The following is a 23989-nucleotide window of genomic DNA, read 5'->3' as shown; positions in this document are numbered from 1 at the left end:
CAAAAATTTGTCACCTGGTTCTTTTTACCCCATGGTCTTACTTTTAATTTTAAAGGAATTTTGCAAAATAATTGCTACGTTATTGAACCAATGCAAAATTTAAATTCCGACTAATTTAATTTTTCTCTTGTAAAATTGCTTTTTGTAACTAATATACTAATTTTCATTGTTTACATTTTTTCGAGGGCAAAGACTCATAGGTCCTTTTAACCCCATATACATTCAAGCTTTTATACAGGTTATATAAAAAAACTATGGAATTTAACTAAAAAATATCAACACGACTTAAAAAAACAATCAAATAACGCAAACTTAAAAATTATATTAAGGCTTCGGAAACTAAATAACATATCTCACAACCGAAAAAACTAACTAATAAAATACTTTGGTCATGAATTTTCAAACATTGCCGTCTAACTCTCGATATCGACGTCGTAAGAATCAAGGTGATGGTTAGTTATACATCTTTTTCCCTCTACTTTCAAATATTTTTGTTAAAAATTCTTGGCTTTACTTTTTTTTAAGATATAGGTGGTGGACCTTTTTACCCACCTACCTTCAAGCCCGACTTTACCCTATATATGCTGTACTTCTTAAAATGTAAGGATCTTTACATGTTTCTAACAATATTTATAATAATATCTTTTATGTGTCCGTATGCGTGTACTTTTCTATTTTTCCCCAGGTGGGACGATCGAATCCGCGAAATTCCGCAGACCTAATAAATCATTTCGAGATAACAAAAAATCCATAAAAAATCGCATAACCGGACCTAGCTATCGATATACGATCGATAAACGACTCGAGCAAACGGCCTTTCCAATTTATTTTGTTGCAGAATTCACAAACTAATAGCAAATTCAGGGGAAGGGAACCTGTGGTAAAAGATAAATTATATAGGTAAATAAATTTAACCTTAAATACGGTAGTAGGACCGTAGGTTAGGTACGTTCTAGTATATGAAGATCTGGCTAAAATATTTTCTTTTAAATTTTAAATCGCTTATCAAGTCTGCCTGTTTTTTGTTAGATCTTCAACTCGTATTGTGCTTCCAAATCTAAAATTAAAAATGTTTAAAATCAGATATTGAAGTTGTGATTATTCTTTTTTCATAACTGCATTGCCTTTTAAGCGTCAAACCAACAATTGTCCATCTTTACAAGTATAATTTTAATTAGAAATCAATCAATAGATTAAATGAAAAATAAAAAATTAAACTAGTTGGTATTGGTATTTTGCCGACATGAACTTCCCGATATGTGTAAATAGTCGACAATCAATAAAAAATAAATTAATTTATGAGTGATTCCAAGTATTTCGAGTGGATTTATTACACATAATTGAAAACAAATGAACACGCTAACTCGAAGTATTTTCTAAAAGCAAATTTTCAAAAATCAATAATTTTTATAATTGAACCAGTTTCCGTAGGACTCTAATGGTTTAGTATGTTCATTAAGACCAAGTACTCTATTGTTATACCAAGTAAATCGTCTAATTTTAATTTTAACAAACGTCAAAAAAACTACTCATTTTCTTAAACCTTGATGATTTTTTATAATTAAACTACTTATAGGGCTGTAATATTTCAGTAAATTCTATAAGACCATGATATATTTATTGCCAAAAAAGTTCCTTCAGCTTAATTTTTTTTTTCAACGGTTAATTACAAGAAAACGGCTCGGTAGATTTTTACCTAAAACTAAACAGTTTCATTCCCAACTAATATCTTTCGAATAGTTTTTGATTTTTAAAAATCGATTCGGTAGTATGAGCTTAAATGTGGACGAAAAGTTTAACACTTTTTTTCAAATTACGAAGAATCGGCTCGGACGATCATCGCACAAAACTGAGAAACGCTAAACCTCATCGAGATACATCGAATGGCTTTTAAATTTTTGAAATTGGTGCAGCCGTTTTTGAGAAAACGTCGATTTAGAGCAAAAAATCTGTTCACACACACAAATACACACACACACACAATGCAAAAAATGCACTAAAAGTGTGTTAGCAAGGTTCAATTAAGGGTCTGAAATTTGTTTAGCAAAAAAATGATCTTCAGATCAAATCTTTCATTGTGAAAATAATACCATAAGTTAAATTATATTACATCATCACCATTAGAAAGGGGTAGACAAAATATATCAATATTAGAGTACATTTTGGATTGGTCATAATTCATTTATAACTTTTTTTTCAACAGTTAATTACAAGAGATACATCAAATGGCTTTTAAATTTCTGAAATCGGTTCAGGCGTTTTTGAGCAAACGTCGATGAAAGGTCTAATTTTGACAAATGCCAAAAACCGATACTAATTTTTGCAAACTATGACGAATTTTTAAAATTAAACGAGTTGTCGTACGGCCGTAATATTTTAGTATGATCTATAAGACTATGGTATCTACCGTCAAAAAAAATCATAAATATCGTCAAAAAATATTTTAACACGTTATTACAAGAAAACGGCCCGGCCGATATTTACCAAAAACTAATCAGCACGATTCCCAACCAATATCTTTCGAAAGGTTTTTAACTTATGAAAAATAAAATTGCGGACTAAAACTTCGACGAAAATTTTTCACATTTCTGCTATTTACAAAGAAACGGCTCAGCCGATCGTTGCACTAAATTATTTTGGAAATAGGTTCACACACATACTTTTTCCAAATTTAATCTCATTCGATTCAGAATGACTTGAAACGTCGAGAAAGCAAAAAATTAGCGAACCGGATTTTTTTTATGAAAACATAAACTTCTTCTTCGGGAAATTCGAGTACATTTTGTTCTGGTCATAAATTATTTACAACAAATGGTTTATTACCTCTGATCCGATTAAGAGATACGACATAAGGTGAAAGAATGCCGTTTTGAATATTTTGGAATTTCGCCGGGAATGCGACAAGTATTTATTTTTTACATACAATGTCAGCAAAACTTATGCATATCTTCTTCTCTTAGACAGAATCCGAATGCGGAGATATAAATTTATGTAACATTAATAATTGATAATACATATACTGATTTAGTAATCGAAGTAGTTGTCGTGCAGGAATTTTTCTTTTTATTTCTCCATATACTGGTTTGTATGGTAGAAATATGGGCGATGTAATGTGAGAATTTTACATGGAACCTGGGAAGCGGTAGAAGTGATTTCTGATAATTTTTAAAGAAATTTGTTTGAGAAAAGTTTTCATTTCGTGATAATAGACCAATTCAGAAACTTGACTTTCAAAGTTAGAGGATAGCAAATCACGATGATCATCGAACCACGACCAGAAAACACACAAATTAATCAATTGTAAGGTCTATATCACCTTTAGGACGATATTTAAGGATTCTAGAGAGAAAATTTTATATATTCCTATATTTATTTTATACGTGAAAAATTGTTTGCTAAGTGAGGTCAGAAGTATAAGAATAGGCTTTTTAGACTAGCAAGAATGTTGTTAGATCAAAATTACAATAGATAAATTTAAACTAGTGGTGTATGGCAGCGTGTCTTAGGCAAATTACTGGAACTGGAAATTTTTGAGAAATATTAAATGTTTTCAAATAGATTATTATAAATATTGTAAAATTGTCTAATATTTATAAGAACTATTTAAACTGAATTGCAAAGTTGAAATTATTTGTTTAAAGTATATTAGAACAAAATTCAAATCAAAATCTGAATTATTTTCGATATACCAAAAAAAATTTTTTTGAAAAAAAAAACATTTGAAACCATTTTTTTCCTAAAAGCAATTATCAAATTATTTTTTTCTAAACGAATAATTCAAATCGGACGCTTAATTCTCTCAAAAACTGCCATTTTTTGCACAGTTAGCCTTGTATCTTTGAAATGGCTGGATCTGCCTTTGCCAAAAACTAATCACCTCTTTTCCCAATCATTGCAAATTGAATGTTTTTTAGATCATTCAAATCAGATACTGCGTTCTCTCAAAAACTCGATTTGTATTTTCTGCACTCTTTGCTTTGTTTCTCCGAAACGGCTGGACCTGCCTTTGCCAAAAACTAATCAGCACATTTCCCTATCAATAGGAATCGAATGTTTTTTGAACCATTCAAATCGGTTGATCCGTGCGCCCGAAAACGTGGACAAAAAATTGTATCCATACATATCCGTATGCCAAAATGTTCAGAAACCTTCAAAATGTGAAGAAATGTAAAAATGTTCAATTTCGATTTATGGACGATTACAATAACTTACCCTATGGCAAGTTAAAAATTAGCTTAAGGCAATTGAGTTGTTAAGTGCTTAATTAAATATAAAATAAATCGAGATAAATCTCGATAGTTTTTATAAAATTTCAGGAAAATTGAAAAATTCTAACAAACCCATAACTCGACCCTGATATTATTTACATTTGGGAAGTTTTTTGATGCTTCAAGTATTAAAAATGTAAAACAATGTTAGCCCCTTTGGGTTACTAAAACTACGCTGAATAGACTCTAAATTTCTAGAGCGTTGATGCTTAGGGCTTTAGCACGGATATAATTTTTTTGTGTCAATTTCTGTCTACGATTTGTACTCCACTATCGAAATTTTAGCTCCAGAAACTTTGTATTTTTTCTTAAAATTTAGTTTGTTTCAAAATCTTTAGCATCTTCAGCATCTTCTATTGGAACTTATGTTTAATTCAAGTATGGGTTTTATTGTCAGTTAATAACTAGATATAGATTTATGGATTTTAATCATATTTTTTTACTCTTTCATCATTATATTATATACCCCGACTTACAAAAGTTTATAGATTCGAACCACCATAGGAATAATTCGTTGTTTCGACATACGAGCAAAATTTCAGATATAGGCTTTGGCATGCAAATATATGATAAACTTCATGTTTGCTTTAGATCATCATTACTGCGTTCATTATCAAATAACATGATTAAATATCGAAAATTCAATAAAAGAATATAAAATATTCAGAGAATGACACTTGGACAATTATTCAAACTGTCAAAAGTGTTTACTCTGTTAATATCGGGCCATAAAACCGGATCAAATAAATCTTTTAAAACGCTTTGGCATGCAGCTCATCAAGTGATGTCTATCACAAAATCGATATAAATATTTATATTATTTCGATTCTATTTGACCAATTTAGATTATATTCGAAAAAACAGCGTTCGAATGTAACTGATGAGGACTAAAATCAAAATGTAAGAACAAGAGGCTTTTGCTTCAGAGATTTTTTTTACAAATTATTGGCGATTTGTTTTTATACTTTCTCAGAATTAAATAGGTTTATTGGAATATAAAAAAAATTAAGTTTGTCGAATAAGCTAAATTACTTTTGTATAGAATTGTATCTTAAGTAAAACAAAGTCAGAAAAAAATTATGTTCATTAATAATGCTTTTGTAATTATGTAATGTTTCTTAATTCAATTAATACTACTAAATTGATATATAAATATTATTCTATTCCTATAAAATAATAATATAATGATTGCAATGTAAAGAAACCACTAAAGCTAAACAAACGTTATTAAAAACGTGGACAAAGTCCATTCTGGTCAAACAGAATTCCATGCATTCCCGCATTTTAAAATCATTAAGGCCAAATCCGTGTACGATTTACTTTTTATATGTTTTGCATCATGTATTATAATATATATATATATATAATATATACATATATATATATATATATATATATATATATATATATATATTTGTCATTATAATCTTCTACATCAATGTGAGATGTCGCACAATTTGAATAAAATCTATAGGCTTTAGGATGATGCTAATTTAAAAATCCAAACGACCTTATCAGCAAAATATTTAAGACAAATAATTGGTCAAAATGCCAAAAATTTCTGTGGTAGGTTGTTATGACTAACGAAACTTTTCATATTTTCATTTTGCCATTTACAAGAAAACAGTTACTCACTTAATGCTTGAATCTCGATTTTTTCTCGTAGTCGAAGCAAGTAAAAGATCTCTCTAAAAAAATATAATTGGCAATAATAATCATGTACATGGATGGAACAGAACTTCCAATAGATGAGGGCAAAGATTTAAAAAAAAGTAAACAAAATTTTTATGAAAATTACACAAATTTCATGGGTAAGATTACGATACTCAAATACAAAACGTAGACAGAAATTGACGAGAAAAAATATTTAAATTTATTTCTTTACGTTATCATCAAAGGAAAGGGAGGTGTCCAAAAATCCTTAAAAAAAACGATCACGCAATTAAATGAAGGCCCTGAGGGCTCTAGAAATTTAGAATCGATTTAGAGCTATCTTGGTAACCCAAAGAGCCTAATATGATTATGACAAACATAAAACTTTATTTTTCCTGAAATGTTATAAAAATCTATTGGGCTTATTTCTAAGATCTCGAATTTTCACAGTTTAAGAAATAAAAATAAATTACTAATTAGTAGACTAAGATTTTATTTATTCTTATTATGAATTTAATTTAACAACACCTTTCTTGGCTTTTAGGATTGGCGAAGAAAGGTCTATTTATAACTTACCGTAGGGTAAGTTATAGTAATGGCAAAAAAATCGAAAATGAAAATTTTTATATATCTTTACGTTTCAAAGGTTTCTGAATATGTTGGCATACCTTAGAAAAAATGGATGTATGTGTGTGTGTGCGGATACAAATTTTCGTCACCGATTTCGGAAACATGTATCAACCGATGTGAATAATTCAAAAAACATTCGATTCGTATTGATAGGGAGACGTCCTGATTAGTTTTTGGCAAAGGCAGGTCTAGCCGTTTTGAAGATACGGGGCAAAAAGTGCCGAAAACGCTAACTCAGTTTTTAAGAGAACCGGAGCGTCCGATTTTAATAATTCAAAAAACATTTTACTTGAGGAACTGATTAAATTTTTGGGAAGGCAGGTCCAGCGGTTATGGAATCTCAATAAAAATATGTTAAAAAAAAGTCATTTGGCGGTCAAAAATATTTATTGGACATATGTACATCAAATTATCAAATATTTTATAGAGATTTTAATAACGTGTATATATTTTTTTTGGTTTTTGTACCAAGATGATTACGGTACGGGAAGTTTCAGCAATTTGCCTTAAGGCACGATGCCATGCACTCCACTAGTTCTAGAAAAAAATCATTTTAAGCTTGTGTCTCGAATTATGCTTATATGTCAAAGTAACAAATCGCTCTTTTAGAGGCTCGTATCTCAAAATACTCGTAAGTCGGAGTAATATATAAGCTTCCGCACCGCACCCACTGAGATACATATATGAATTTTCAAATAGCAAATTATCAATCATGTTACTTCTAATCTTTTCTAGATGTAAAATGTTATTTTTTATTAATTATATTCCTGATTAATGAGTTAATCTAATCGAGCCCATATAGAAGGTTTTAGATTTTTGGAGCCAAAACGCCGACGAAAAGTCAAAAATTGGTTCCACACACCTACTTTATCTTAATTTGGTGTCTTTCCATTCAGAAACGTCGGTAAAACGTAAAATTAGCATTTCAGATTTTTTGGCAAAAACATAAACTTTTCTTGCAAAAGATTTTTTTAGTTTTAATATTTTTCAAATTTCTCATTCCTTATTCCCAATCTGATTTCAATCCTCTATCCATTCCAGATGAACGATTGCTCCATCCGCATGCGAGAGTGCATGAACAAAGCGGTGGCGGTGTCTCGTACATCTCGCTCCATAGAGACGACCAGGTTTCAGAGATTCAGAGCCGTTTGCGGCTCCGATAATCACACTTACAAATCAAAGTGTCACCTGGAGAGACAGCAATGTCTCGGCTTCGCGGTTACATTGAAACATAACGGACAGTGTAAAGGTGAGTCGAGTGGTCGAATCAATTCATCCTCGTGATGATAATGTAGGTTAAGAAGAAGTCTCTCTAACAGCTATTGTTTTAATAACTCAAATTTTTGTTACTATTTCAGATGCTTGTCTTGCGAGCAAAGCCTACGCCTTGGAACAGCGTTCTAAACGTCCAGGAAGCGTCAACTTTCAATTCATTCCGCGTTGCAGGAAAGACGGCGGGTATTCCCCGGTGCAATGTTTGGCCGGATCGGGTTGCTGGTGTGTCACCAGACGTGGACAGCCTATCCCTAATACGAGTGTACGCACTGGCAGACCTCTGTGCGCCAGGAAAGGTAATATGATCAACATAATTGTTTTCACAAATACCTCTCTTAAGCTAGCAAGACCTGTTGTATTAACTTCCCGTAGGGTAAGTTATTGTAATCGTCCAAAAATCGAAATTGAAATTTTTTGCATTTCTGGACGTTTTGAAGGTTTCTGAACATTTTGGCATACCTTAGAAGAAATGGATGTGTGTGTGTTTGTATGAATACAATTATTCATCCACGTTTTCGACCGCACTGATCAACCAATTTGAATGATTCAAAAAACTTTCGATTCCTATTGATAGGGAGATGTGCTGATTAGTTTTTGACAGAGACAAGGCCAGCCGTTTCGAAGATACGGGGCAAAAAGAATCAAAAATGGTAATTCAGTTTTTGAGAGAACGAAGAGTCCGATTCGAATAATTCTAAAGACATTTTATTTATATTGACTAAACTAGGAATTGTTCAAATTTTCGGAAAGGCAGATTTAGCGGTTATGGACTCTCAATAAGAATAAGTTAAATAAATGCCATTTGGCGGTCAAACATTTTCATTAGACATTGGTACCAAGAATTTTAATTTTAAAATTTACGTAAATGGTTCAAACAAATGTCCTCATCATTCGGTTCGTACTCGATCGCGAGGCGATTTTGCCGTTTCGGAGGTATGGAGCGCAAAGGGTGTAAAAACGGATCATCCGATTAAATTAATTCAAAAAACATTTTGCTTGAGTAGACAGTGTGCAAAAAATTCTTTTACAGAAAATTTCGTAATTATGAAAATTTTCAACAAAAAAAAATCAAAATTTTTGAAAAAATTCAAATTTTCGAAATTTTTCATTTTCAAAAAAAAAACAGATTTCGAAAAAATTCAAAAAACACCGACATTTGAAAAAACGGTTTCATACAAAAATTTGAGAATATTTCTTAATTTTCAAAAAATCGGATATTTTCAAAAATTTCTTAATTCTCAAAAAAGTTAAAAAAAACACATATTTTCCAAAAAAAAATTCAGTTCGTAAAATACGCTCGTCGCCTAATTTAAAAAGCACTTTTAAGTTTAAAGTATGCATTTATAATAATCTATGTGAAATTATTCAAAACATTGATTATTTTCATGTCTCGAATGTTTAATTACGGTACTGGAAGTTCCAGCAAGTTGCCTTGTCACACCACTAGTTTATTTATATATTTATCTAACAGATTGCAGAATAAATTGAATAAAAAAAATAATTATTACTGACTTCATGATATAAATCAAAATAGTCATTGGTGTAAATGAATTGCTTGGCGTGAATTTAATTTGTACAAATGTTTACTGAAACATCAAGACCTTAAACACGTTGTGTTGTCAAAGAAATTATCCAGATGCATCATATAAAATCTCTTTGATATTAAATCAAAATAATTGTTTGTATCAGCAGCATTGATTATTTATATGGCGAAAAATGAGCAAGATTTATATGAGGCATTTTGTGTAAATTTGTACCATATTATTATATTTTTACCAAACTTATTGTATTTTTACCTATGATGTTACTATTACAAATATTACCAAAAAATGTACCATATTTAGTAATTGCTATTTACTTCAATTACTAGTTATTCTAATTGCTATTCTATTTCAATTTTTATTTTAGTAAACAAAATTGTTTTTTTTTATAATCATATTTATTATATTTTTTATTGTTCACAGCAAAGTCAACACATAGGAGATCGTCATCTAGAGAGAAAAATAATAAAAAAGGTAAAACCACTTTTTTCAATAATTTTATGTTGTTATAAAATTATATCTCACTTTAAAAGGCTAATAATATTAGAATCATTTTGCATTTAAGGATGAATTTTAAGAAATAGTACAACGATTTTAAATAATTTTATATCTTTAATTCACGATATGATTCTTGAACCTTTGCTCTAGTTTTCTTTTAATATTGATTTTTATATTGTCAGTGAAATATGCTAATTAATGATTAGTAATACCTAGATCTAGGCTAGATGTTCATTGGGCGATGAAATTAATGGAATTTTAATATATAGGTTATTGATCCCAAATTGTAAATAAAAAATATGAAATTTGTTTTCATAATCTCTCATCGACACTTCTGTCTGACTGAGATATGAAAATAATATATAAATAATTAAATAAATAAAAAATAAAATAAAAAAACACATTTATTTAAGTCAAAGTCAGAGACTATAATTTGTTTCCTGCTAAACAGAAAAAATTGAGTTTTATTTTACATTTTTCTATGATTATTTTTACATTAACCTTTTTAATTACTTTTTTTACACATTAGGATTTTTTCTATCTATTTATTCCAGGTTGTAGCAAATCAGACCGAGCATCCTTCAACATGAATCTTATAAAAATATTTCTAACCGAATATCAGAGGTCACAAAGTGGATCTTTTACCTCAAATGGTAATAACGACGATCAAATAGTTGTCGACTGGAAATTTTCATCAATGGATAGTAATAAAGACGGATGGCTTGACAAGAATGAGTATCGAGAACTTAAAAGACTTGTGAAAAAGGTAAGATGAAAATTATTTATTTTAAATAAATCTATAATTGCATGTATTTACTGCTTTTCAGATTGTTAAACCAAGAAGATGTGCAAGAACTTTTGGAAGAGCATGCGATTTGGATCATGATGATAAACTATCGAAGACTGAGTGGGAAGATTGTTTATCGAGAGAAGGAATTAATCGTAAGTTGAATTTTATTTATTCCTGGAGTTTATACCATAGGTAACTACGAATGTCATTTAATGATGTTTATTATTCATATTCAATACTATTTTTGATTCCAATAATAATTATATAGGGTAAGGTTGCCTAAGTCGTACCCCGCCAAATAAAACTAGTTGGTGTTGGTATTTTGCCTTATGGCAAGTTACATGAACTTTCGACGAACACGTTAACTCCGTGTATTTTCTAAAAGCAAATTTTCACAAATCAATGATTTTTACAACTGAACCAGTATCCGTAGGACTTTGTTGGTCTAGTACGTTCATTAAGACCAAGTAATCTATCGTTATACCAAGTAAATCGTCTAATTTTATTATTACCAAACGTCAAAAAAACTACTCATTTTCTCAAACTTGGATGATTTTTAAAATTTAACTACTTGTCGTACGGCCGTAATATTTCAGTAAGTTCTAAAAGACTATGGCATATATCGCCATAAAAAGTTCCATAAAAATCGGCTTAAATTTTTTTTTCAACAGTTAATTACAAGAAAACGGCTCGGTAGATTTTCACCTAAAACTAATTAGTATCATTCCTAACTAATATCTTTCGAACAGTTTTTGATTTTTTAAAATCGATTTGGTAGTATGAGCTTAAATGTGAACGAAAAGTTTAACACTTTTTTCTAAATTACAAAGAAACGGCTTGACTGATTGTCGCACAAAACTGACAAACAATAGTCCTTTTCGAGATACATCGAATGGCTTTTAAATTTTTGAAATCGGGCGAGCCGTTTTTAAGAAAACGTCGGTTTACGGCATAAAATCTGTTTACACACACACACATACTTTTTCCAAATTTGGTCTCATTCGATTCATAATAGCTTGAAACGTCGAGAATCGGATTTTTTGATGAAAACAAACTTCTCCTTATTAGTTAGGGAAGTTAATTTAAGCGAGTCTGGTCTAATTATAAAAGGCACGAATTTTATGCAATTTTTAGAAGGTGGCACAACAGGCAAACAATACTATTTTTTTACAAGTCATTAATTAATAATTTGGAAATTATAAGAAAATATAAAAATTAAAAAATGTCAAAGTTTTAATTTTGAAAGATGGAGAGTCTCAAAAAATTGACACCCGACCATACCCATGAATTGAGCCTGAAGTCTGCCAAAAAAATTTGATTTGATTTTTAGTTGATATTAAAGAGAGTCCATAAAAAGACTCTGAAAAATTTTCAAGTAAATCGGTTCTGCAATAGTTGATAAATCGTGGGTATAGCATCGAAAAACACAGTTTTGAGAAAAACGCGTTTAATGTTATATAGTCAAAAAATGTTTTCCTATCACCATTTATTTACACCAGCCGCTGCTCAATAAGATTGATTGAGTTCACATGTAGTTGACTTGCAAAATTATATTGCATTGCAGCAGTCAGCTGTCTGTTACTTCACTAATTAAAGAATCGAGATACATACAAACTATTTGCAATGCGTCTCCAGTGTTATTATTTAATTGCAGTCAATTAATCACCAACAAGTGCTCTAAACGACCTAATAATAAGCTCATAGTACCCCATCATTACACATCACATTACGTAAATGATAAAAAAAAATATATCAAAACCACTGAGTCAATAGATAGAAAGACCATTGGGTTGCCTTTTAAAAAAAATATATCAAAGTATTTAAAACAACCATTGGGTTACCTTCGAGAAAGAGAATTTAAGCGAATTGTTATAAACATAATTTAAAATGCATATTTTTTTATGTTCTGAATCTTGTCCATGTATCTGTTATAAAATGTGCAGGAAAACGCCCACAAGGCTTTTACTCGGTCATTGTCTAGACTCATAAATTGAATCATCTAAATACTTGCCATGGAGTCATTGTGGATAAAACCATAAGCTCCATTAATAAAGTTTTATGACAGATTTAACTTCAATATCGTATGAGATATTAAAGCCAATAGTCAATAAAATGGTCTTTATTGAAAATATAATTTCGTTATATTATTAAGCTGATGGTGACGATTAAAATTGGATCTAAAATCGATCGTAATTTGAGTATACAAAATTTAGAAATGTAGAAGATAAAACTGGAGGAATTAAAGGTACAGTAACTTGCATGAAGAGAAAAAAAATGATGCTTTCATTAACTTTTCGAAGGGGAAGTTTGTGTTTTCATCAAAAAATCCTATTCGCTAATTTTATGTTTTCTCGACGTTTCAAGCCATTCTGAATTGAATGAGACCGAAGGAAAAGTATGTGTGTATGTGGAAAAGATTTTTTGCCGTAAATTGACGATTTCAAAAATTTAAAAGCCATTTGATGTATCTCGATGAGGACTGATGCATCTCAATTTTGCGCGACGATCAACCAAGCCGTTTTTTTTTTGTAAATAGCAGAAAAGTGAAAAAATTTTCGTCTACATTTAGCCCGCAATTCTAAATCGATTTTGAAAATTCAAAAACCGTTCGAAAGATATTGGTTGGGAATCGTGCTAATTAGTTTTTGGTAAAGATCGGTTGCGCCCTTTTCTTGCAGTAAAGTGATAAATTTTTTTTTTCGAAGATTCTTATTACATTTTTTGACGGTAAATACCATAGTCTTATAGATCATACTAAAATATTACGGCTCTACCGACAAGTCGTTTAATTTTAAAAATTTGTCAAAGTTTGCAAAAATTAGTATCGATTTTTCTTTGGCGTTTGTCTAGATTAGAACTTTCATCAACGTTTGCTTAAAAATGCCTAAACTGATTTCAAAACTTTAGAAGCCAATTGATGAATTTGATGTGGATTATCTTTTCTCAGTTTTGTGCGACGATCGCCTGAGCCGTTTCTTTGTAAATAGCAGAAAAGTGAAAAAAATTTTGTCCACGTTTTTAAAAAATCGAAAACTGTTTGAAAGACATTAGTCGGGAATGATACCGATTAGTTTCAGGTAAAAATCTACCGGGATGTTTTCTCGTAATTAACTGTCGCAGAAAGAAAATTGCCGATTTTATGAAGCTTTTCTTGACGATAGATATCATAGTCTTATAGAAAATACTAAAATGTTACGGCCCTACGACGAATAGTTTAATGTTAAAAATTCATCAAAGTTTGAGAAAATATTATAGTCAAAATTTGCTTCCGTGATGTGATGATTCAAATATTATCAATTCACAAAAATTTAAAATAATAAGCTACAATTTTAGGACATGCAAGCACATGGCTGTGCACTATAATTAATATAATTACACTTAATTTAAATGTGTTTGAGAAAATTCAATTCGAAATTCCAATGTTTAGATTTATTTGATAGCGATAACTTTATTTTTGAAATAGACAGTTGAAAATTTTATCTAAATATCTAAATTTCAATTTCGGTTTATTAAGCCAATTTACACATTTCAGGAAGTTTATGCAACTTGCCTTAAGGCTGAATGCCAATTTCATCTAGTTCAATTTTAGTCTCATTCATTTAGAATAAAGAGACAAGAAAACATAAAATTAGTAGAATCGGCTTTTTTTGCAAGCAAGGGAGCATCTATGAATTACGTAAGCAATTTCTGAGGTTTTTTTGCCTCCTCCCCTCCATTGGTGATACGTGGCGATATTTTAAAAAAAAAAAAATTACCTCCCCCCTCCCTCATCAAACATTGCGTGTATTTATAGTTAGGGGCCGTTCAAGTATTACGTAAGCACTATAGGGGGGCGGGGGGTTGTTGATTGCTTATTATGGGTTGACATGGGGGGCAGGGGTGTCTAGATGATGATTACGTCATAGGTAGTATTTTTATTTTTTACCAAATGGCAACCTCACATTCTCTTTGCCAGTACCAAAAACTTAAAATAAGTTTATTGTGTTCGTGAGATTATAATAATTTTGTTACTCTATGTTGAATACCATATCAGTAAAATCTCTACATCCTAAATCTATTTTCTTATTTTTAAAATTATAATTATAACCTAATCATTAGAATATTTAAAAAAACAATACATTAATTGCAAAAACGTTTACGTAAGCATGGGGGTAGGGAGTAAGAGCTTTGTTTACTTTTACTGACAAGGGGGATGGGGGGGTAAATAATTGTAGTAAATCTGCTTACGTAATACTTGAACGATCCCTTACTAAAAAAAAATCGTAAACATTTCTGATTTGTTTTTGAAATACTTGGACTTTTTTTTAAATTGATTGATATCTAACTAGTTCTTCATCTTCCCCACGTGATATCTCATAATTTTTTGTGAAACCCCTTTAAGGCTCACGTAATTAGTGGACGTCCTTAAACATAAACTCTTGCTTCAAAAAATTAAAATTTACTAATATTTACTTTTGTCCATTTTTTTTCTAGAAGACACCTCGGGTTCATCTGCATCGTCCTCCTCCAACAACCACCGCAAACCGTCTTACCCCATCAGCGGCGTCACCACCGTGGAGCGCCTGCAGCCCGTGAACAGAGGCGGCAATTTCCCCGTATCTTCGACCTCTCACCGCCCCATCAACGTGTCTCCTCCCAGTTGGAGCAAGATGGGGCCCCGTCCGATCCTGGACGACTCCGAGGAAGACTCCGATGACTTCGACGAGGAAGAAGAAGACTTCGACGACGACGTCGGCGATCTGGGTCACCACTTACCCCCGCTCGGCGGTTCTGGTGGTCCTGGTGGTCTTGGTGGTTCCGGCGGTCGACAACAGGGTGAGCGTGGACCGCACTATAGCGTACAGAAAACAAAACCGGCACTGTGTATGTACACATTATTCATTTGCTAACAAAAACCATTGTAGATGGCGGCCGGACAACTATTGTCCGGCACGAGAAAATGTATCGGCTGTAACGTATGTAGAAGCTTGTGTAAGTTGATTTTTTATTAATTTGTATTTAATTTGGGGTCGTAATATGCTTTTTCTAGTGATACACAAAATATGTTGCTTACCCTGATTTAGTATTTTCCGCACTCGATAGAGGGTCTACTGTTCCTAAATTCAGCTTTTTTTAAAGAACTGATTCTCTTATTATTATACACGTACTTTTAAGGGGCACAACCAGTGTAACACGCCTAAAAATAGGTGATTTTTGGGAATTCATATAAAAAAAACTACTTTATCAATCATTTCAAAATTTTAGGAATATATTTATAACATGTTTTAAAAATACGTAGTAAGAAGAAAAAATTAAATATTTTTTAAGTTTCTGTCGATCTCCAACAGCGTCACAAAAAAAGGCCCTTCACTGCTGCAGTGATTCCGTCCTTCTACATGGATAAATTTAAAAAAAAATCTCGTTAAACTAGATAATATTGTCTGTAAATGAACTACGAAAAAAAAAAAAATCAAAAATTGACAAAATGGCGGCGTTTTTTAAAAAAAGTCGAATTTTGGCTGTTTTTAGCCTGCCACATTCGAATTTTAATCAGATAAAAAAATCGATAGTTCATTTACGGAGGACTATATATAGAACATGTAAAAAATTTGATAGTAATCGGATCATTTGTTTTTGAGTAATCGCTGTAGCAAATTCAGCAAATGCTGTTTCGCGAAAAAAGATAAAATGATCATTATACTATATACTATATATATATATATACTCTTTAATGGCTGTAACTCAAAACTATCTAAGCTATCGATTTTGTATATCGATTATCGAAATATGGAAAATTCAAATTCGATTATTTGAAAATTTCACACTAGGTGTGCCCCTTAATCTCAATAACCCTTGGCTATTTCCTTCCTTTGCGAAACTTTAACGCGTTTTTCTTCGAATTCACACCATTTTCACGATCTTTTAAATTTTACTGGACCGATTTACTTGAAATTTTTACAGAGTGTTTTTTATAGTCTGCTTATCAGTATGAACTACACTCAACCCCAAATTTCGATTTTTATAAAAATCGAGAGTATCAAAAAAAATTGTATTTTTGTATTTGTAATTTTTTTCTAACATTGCTATTTTGTGAAAATTAACTTGTCCATTATTTATCATTCTAGATTATTAATATTTTTTATTGTGTTATTTGGAGAAATAAAATCAGGATCACGTGCCAATTTTTTAAGTCCTTCACTTCATCACTTGCAAGAATCACAACTATTTTTTTTATTTTTTTCTGTGTTTTTAAAACATTAATTAATAACTTATAAAATAATAAGTTTGTAAAAATTTTGCATTTTTTATTATAGTCCTTCAAAAAATCGCATAAAATTCATGCCTTTAGACTAGAATATCTGACAATACCCTTATTAATGCCCTCTAGAATAAAACGTATTTAATAACTAAAAATTTGCAAAGTAACAAAAAATTACATTTTTTATTTATTCGTTTTTTTTAGTATTATACTCGTAAATACTATTTAGTTATAAAAAATTATATCATAGAATTGACTCTGCAATAAGCATTTTATCACAGCTATTTCTTTCGTCTTAATAAGTCTAGCATATAATTTACAAAGAGGTTTTTAAAAAACAGATAACAAATAATTAACTACAAAATAAAAGTAGTAAATGATGTATAAGATTATCATTAAAATTTGGTAATTGGTTTTAGGAATCTACGACGAAATATATATTTAATTCATCATTAATCTACATTAAAACTATAATTTAATTCACATATTTTTCATTCAATCGATTTAATTTTCATAAGAAATATTTTCATTACGTTTCAAATTTCATCTCGATTAAAGTATTAACCAAACAATAAATTTAACATTCATAATTAACTTTGATTTTATGATTTAATAGAAAAACTATTCATGGTTTGCACAAATAATAAGATGAACTTAGGAAAAATATGTATAATCTTTGCATGTTATTAATTATTATATATCTTAATAATTATACTTAATAGTGTATACCTAATTATAATTGTTTTTATTAATTTTTACTAGATGCATGTTGCATGCAAATCATTTCTAGCATTATCGCACTTTGCACTTATTATACTATTTTCATTATTTATATTTATTAAGCAAATATTATATAGTTAATATTAACTTATAAAACTTGAAGTTCTCGTGATTATTGTTTCGCAAAATAAGTATTGATAGGGAGATATGCTGATTAGTTTTTGGCAAAGGCTGGTTCAGCCGTTCCGAGCGTACGGAGCTAAACGTACAAAAACTAGCAGTTTTTGAGAGAATTAAGTATCCGAATTGAATGATTCAAAAAACTTTCTGCTTGTTTTGACAAAATAATTGATTTTGGCGGAAAAAATATTTCATTTTTTTATTTATTTTTTTTTTTCAATTTTTTTTTTTGTATATCGAAAATAATTCAGATTTTAATTTTAATGGTTGCTAAAGTTTTAAAGCTCACTTATATAATTTAAATAAATAATTTTAACTTTGTAATCCAGTTTATATAATTCTTATAAATATTAGACAATGTTACAATATTTATAATAATCTATTTCAAAACATTTAATATTCCTCGAACATTTTGTTACGGCACGGGAAGTTCTAGCAATTCGCCTTAAGGCACGATGCCATACACTACTAGTTAATTTTATAATTTAAACTGCTATTATTTAGTACGTATATTCATTATAAATACTTATCCATATTGAAGCAATTATTAATTTCAAATAAAGAATGAACTAGCTGTAAGTGGAATTCTGTCTTAAGGCAATTAAGGCATCGTGCCTTAAGGCAAATTGCTGGAACTTCCCGTACCAAAAATTATTATTTTTTTAAAAACGTTTAACATTTTTGAAAAAAATTTACTTTGAAAAAATAAGATTTTTGAGAAACTATAGATTAGACAAAAAATTACTTTTTTTTGAAAATTTAAAAAAAAAAAAAAAAATTTTTTATTTTGACATATTGTGAAAGATCTGAACTTTTTTTCAAAGCAATCGTACTGCTTTAACTGCATACGGTCAAAATATAAAGCGCGTAAGCGCCGCGTCGCTGTCTAACGCATAAGCATTGGTACGGAACCCATAGGAATGTTAACAAAATGTATACTTATTGTTAAAATCTCTGTAAAATATCTGATAATTTGATGTGCATATGTCTAATGATCATTTTTGAACCGCCAAATGGCTTCATTTTTTTACTTTTTCCTCCATATCTCCCGAAACCGCTAGACCTACCTTCATGAAAATTTTATCGATTCTTCATCTTGTCAATACAAGTGAAATGTTTTTTGAATTATTCAAATCGGATGCTCCGTTCTCTTAAAAACTGAGTTACCGTTTCAGCACTTTTTGCCCCGTATCTTCGGAACGGCTAGACCTGCCTTTGCCAAAACTAATCAGCACGTCTTCTTATCAATACGAATCGAATGTTTTTTGAATTATTCAAATCGTTTGATCCGTGTTCCCGAAATCGTCGACGAAATTTGTATCCGCACATACATACACACACGCCACATACATACATACATACATACATACACATACATACATACATACACACACACACACACACACACACACATACATCCATTTTTTCTAAGGTATGCCAAAATGTTCAGAAACCTTTGAAACGTAAAGATATATAAAAATTTTCATTTTCGATTTTTTTGCGATTACTATAACTTGCCCTACGGGAAGTTAATTATCTTATTTTTTAAAGTAAGTAAGTGAAGAACGTAAATTTTACTATTTTTCAATAACGGATTTCTTTCAACTTTATCTTCAAAAATGGATTTAATTTTACTACACCTTCAATAATGGATTTCGTACTATTCTATTAATACCACTCTATTTCTTCAATTAATGAATTCTTCCTTTTACTACACCTTCAATAATAAATTTCTTTTTAACCAAACAGTGCTACATGGCAGTGTTTCTCATCCCTTGGTAAATACTAAATTTGGCGGAAGGGACAGCAACAGTGGAAAGGGCGGATTCCTTCGGGAAGACTCCGATTCGGATTGCTTATCGGATAGAGCTGCAGTTTTGGATGAGCAATTGGTAATTAATAATAAATTCTAAATCTAATTTCCTGGTATATCCGTTCAATATATCAGGTTTATATGATAGTTCTAATTTACTAAATTTCAATTCTTATTGATTAGGATTTTGCTTATATTTATTCAGTTATCTATTTTCCCAGGTAGCAGTAAGCGACCCTTACGTTCCCGAATGCACTGCCGATGGAAGATATCAAAGGGTGCAATGTTACGGAAGTACAGGTTACTGCTGGTGCGTCCAGGAAGATTCGGGAAAACCCATTGCCGGAACTTCGACCAAGGATAAGAAGCCTCAATGTGATGCTTTGCCTACACCCAGCCGACCTATGAAGGGTAAATAAAAATAACAAACTTAGTGATAAAAGGCGAAGGAGAAGTTTGTTTTTATCAAAAAATCCGATTCGCTAATTTTATGTTTTCTCGACGTTTCAAGCCATTCTGAATCGAATTAGACCAAATTTGGAAAAAGTATGTGTATGTGTATGTGTATGTGAACAGATTTTTTGTCGTAAATCGACGTTTTCTCAAACACGGCTCGATCGATTTTAAAAATGTAAAAGCAATTCGATGTATCCCGATGAGGACTATTGTTTGTCAGTTTTGTGCGACGATCAGCCAAGCCTTTTCTTTGTAAATAGCAAAAATGTGAAAAAATTTTGCCCACGTTTTAGTCCGCAATTCGGAATTGATTTTAAAAATTCAAAAACTGTTCGAAAGATATTGGTTGGTAATCGTGCTGATTAGTTTTTGGTAAAGATCTATCCGTTTTCTTGTAACAAAGTGTTATAAAAAATTTTTTCGACGATTTTTATGAACTTTTTTTGTACAGTAGATACCATAGTAGTCTTATAGATCATACTAAAATATTACGGCTCTACGAAAAGTCGTTAAATTTTAAAAATCCGCCAAAGTTTGCACAAATTAGTATCGTTTTTTTGGAATTTATTAAAATTAGAACTTTCATCGATATTTTCTCAAAAACGACTGAACCGATTTGAAAAATTTAAAAGCCAATCGATGTATTTCGATGTGGATTATCTGTTCTCAGTTTCTTGCGACGATCGGCAGAAAAGTGAAAAAAATTCGTTCACGTTTTATCTCTCAATTCTGAATCAATTTTAAAAAATCAAAAACTGTTCGAAAGATATTGGCTGGGAATGATAATGATTAGTTTAAGGTAAAAATCTACCGAACCGTTTTCTCGAAATTAACTGACGAAAAAATTTTTTCGACGATTTTTAGATTTTTAGCAATAGATATCATAGTCTTATAAAACATGCTAAAATGTTACCGTCCTACGATAAAGGGTTTGATGTTAAAAATTTATTAAAGTTTGAGAAAATATATATAGTCAAAATTTGTGTCAAAAATTGCTTTTGTGATGCGATGAGTCAAACATTATTAATTCATTAAAATTTATAATAATAAGCTACAATTTTAGGCCTTACAAGCACGTGTCTGTGCAATGTAATTAGTATAATTACAGATAATTTAAATTTGTTTGGGAAAATTCTATTCGAAATCGCATTATTTAGAATAAATTGAAAGCGATAACTTATTTTTGAAATAAACAGTTGAAAATTTTATCTAAATGTCTAAATTTCAATTTTGATTGATTAAGTAAATTCTTACACATTTCGTGAAGTTCATGCTATTTGCCTTAAGGCTAAATGCCACTTTCAACTAGCTTCTAATTAATATAATCTTACCATATATTAGGATGTCCTGAGCAGAAAAAGGCACAATTTCTTCGCGACTTGATGGAGTTTTTGAAGAAACAGATGAATGCTGCAACCAACGGAACAAATATGTACAGGTGAGTTTAATTGTTTAATTTTTAAATTTTTGTATAATTAATTTTTCATCTTTCTTTTTTTTAGTCCGGACAGTTTGCGTTGGATGGCACCCATAAATGAGCAGGTTGCCACTTGGCACTTTGTAATGTTCGACAAGAACAAAAATAAGAACCTAGATCGCAAAGAGTGGAAGACTTTCAGAACATTAATAAGTAATCATAGGTAAGTGATGATTATTAGAAGTAAGCTATGGACGAAATTGATTTGAATTGTTTTGAATTGAATTTCAGAAACTTGAGAAGATGTGGTAAAAAGCTACCAAGATATTGTGATGCAAATCACGATAAGAAAATAACATTGTCGGAATGGCTTGATTGCCTAAAAGCGCAGAGGACTACTGAATCGACAGGTAATTATAATTAACTTTTCGTGGGATAAGTTATAGTAATTGCAAAAAAAACGAAAATGAATATTTTTGCATACCTTTTCGTTTCAAAAGTTTCTGAACATTTTGGCATACCACTGAAAAAATAGATGTATGTGTGTGCGTCGGTATGTTTGGATAAAATTTTTCTTCCACGATTTTGGGCGCACGAATCAAACGATTTGAATTATTCAAAAAACATTCGATTCTTATTGATGAGAAGACTTGCTGATTAGTTTTTGGCAAAAGCAGGTCTAGCCGTTTCGAAGATAAGGGGCAAAAAGTGCCATAAACGGTAATTCAGTTTTTGAGAGAACGGTGCGCCCGATTTGAATGATTCAAAAAGCATTTTACTTGTAATGACGAAATGAATAATTGATGACATTTTTGGTAAGGCAGGTCCGGCGGTTTCGGAGATGCATATAAAAAAGTGTAAAGAAATGATATTTGGCGGTCAAAAATGATTATTAGACATATTCACATCAAATTATCAGATATTTGATAAAGTTTTTAAAAATGAGTAATCATTTTGTTACAATTCTGTTGAGTTGAGTTTTAAAGTTTACTTATACGGTTCAAGCAAATTTCAAAATTTTCAGAAATATTTTTTTTTCAAAATTTTCAAAAATATATAAAATTTTATACTTCAAATATGAGTTTTAAATTCACAATTTAGTTTGAAAATGTTTATATTTCAAATGCGTTATTCTAGTCGTAAGAAATATACCCTCAGATGGATTCATTCGGCCACGTCTTGCTAATGTAAACATTCTCAAGTGCTTTGAGCGATAAGATCATATCTGTATATTTTATGAACGATAAAATGTTTAAAACAATTGTTATTAATCATTGATCAATATTTATTGATTACTGATTTTTTTCCCTCGAATATTTAATTTTGGTACGGGAAGTTTCAGCCATTTGCTTTAAGGCACGATGCCATACACCACTAGTTATTTTTTGCAATAGGGTAGGGCAGGACGCAAAGGTCGCCCAATTTGATTTTGAGCTATTATATTATGACAATCAAACCAATAACTTATATCAGTCAAACAACTATCTGACTATGTTCAGTAAAACTCTCAGCTAAATCATCATTGTAGAAATTTTATTTTTTGCTGTTTCTCAAAAATTTGTCTCCTGATCCTTTTTACCTCATAGGCGGGTAAACTTATCTTATCAAGGGGGTCTTATCTTTTCTATATTATACGTTTATATAAATTTTATCTAGAATTAAACCCAGGGGTAAATTTACGTGCTACGATTGGTGGCGACCTCTTTGGAATGCGGAAACAATTAAGAATGAAGTAATGGAAAATCCACCGTGCTTGTTAGCATTATATCGTAGTCTTAATAATTTTTTGTCCTTTACAAATATGTATTTTCTCCTTTTTCAGTATCGCCAAGGCCGACGCCCCATTCGAAAAGAAAAGGTCCAAATCCTTTAGAGTCTATATTAAAAAGTGATTAAAACATATGATCTCAATATAAAAGAAATGATTTGATTTTATTTATAAATTGTACATATAGCGAGCATTGGCTTTCTCTTAATTTTCAGAAAATGTATTTGGTGGATCGTCGATTATCTCATAAAATGAGAACTTGCGAAAATTATAATTGAATAATTGTAATCGACGACCTACTGAATTATTTTCTACTTTTAGTGTATAAATTATTATGCTATGATAACATATTTTTATTATACTTTTAACATTTTTATTATACTTTTTGTTGTTTAATAATATGGCGCGACTTAAGTGGTAAAGAATTTTATGTGAAAAGGAATTCTGTTTGCAAAATAATTGAGTGCAATATGATATTAAATTATAATTTCATCTTATATTATGATATGAACAAATCTCTTCTTCATTTTATTTGTAGAATTTGAAGAAAATGTGAAATTTATGTAGAAACTGTATCTTTTTTAATCTAATTTAGTCTAAAAAATCAATCCAATCTGTCAGTCAAGTTTTAGTTTTCAGAAAAACATTTCTAAATACTGAGTTAAGTTCTTGATTGAAAAATGTTGTAGATTAAATTTTATTCGCTAATTGTACAAATTTAAAGTGCAAAGTGTTAAACAAA

The 23989-nt window shown here is 30.4% G+C and overlaps 1 protein-coding gene across 1 annotated transcript in view; it reads left to right on the top strand.

Annotated features, from left to right (window-relative positions):
• LOC113377958 (SPARC-related modular calcium-binding protein 1-like) overlaps window positions 1-23471 on the top strand; it is a 116996-nt gene extending 93525 nt beyond the window's left edge. Inside the window, exons 2-13 of the mRNA XM_026618430.1 lie at window positions 7593-7800; window positions 7910-8122; window positions 9791-9841; window positions 10420-10631; window positions 10693-10834; window positions 15129-15470; window positions 19543-19685; window positions 19828-20017; window positions 21404-21494; window positions 21565-21702; window positions 21771-21889; window positions 23302-23471. Of these exons, the coding sequence (XP_026474215.1) occupies window positions 7593-7800; window positions 7910-8122; window positions 9791-9841; window positions 10420-10631; window positions 10693-10834; window positions 15129-15470; window positions 19543-19685; window positions 19828-20017; window positions 21404-21494; window positions 21565-21702; window positions 21771-21889; window positions 23302-23375 (1923 nt within the window). The 3' untranslated portion in view covers window positions 23376-23471. The remainder of the gene's footprint in view (window positions 1-7592; window positions 7801-7909; window positions 8123-9790; window positions 9842-10419; window positions 10632-10692; window positions 10835-15128; window positions 15471-19542; window positions 19686-19827; window positions 20018-21403; window positions 21495-21564; window positions 21703-21770; window positions 21890-23301) is intronic.
• The last annotated feature ends 518 nt before the right edge of the window (window positions 23472-23989 follow it).

The sequence above is a fragment of the Ctenocephalides felis genome, unplaced genomic scaffold, assembly GCF_003426905.1.
Source record: "Ctenocephalides felis isolate EL2017-DRISC unplaced genomic scaffold, ASM342690v1 CF-g0.4_SCAFFOLD_00845, whole genome shotgun sequence".
NCBI classification, from domain to species: Eukaryota; Metazoa; Arthropoda; class Insecta; order Siphonaptera; family Pulicidae; genus Ctenocephalides; species Ctenocephalides felis.
The sequence above is the reverse complement of the archived record's forward strand: the minus strand, read 5'-3'. Positions and strand labels throughout refer to the sequence as shown.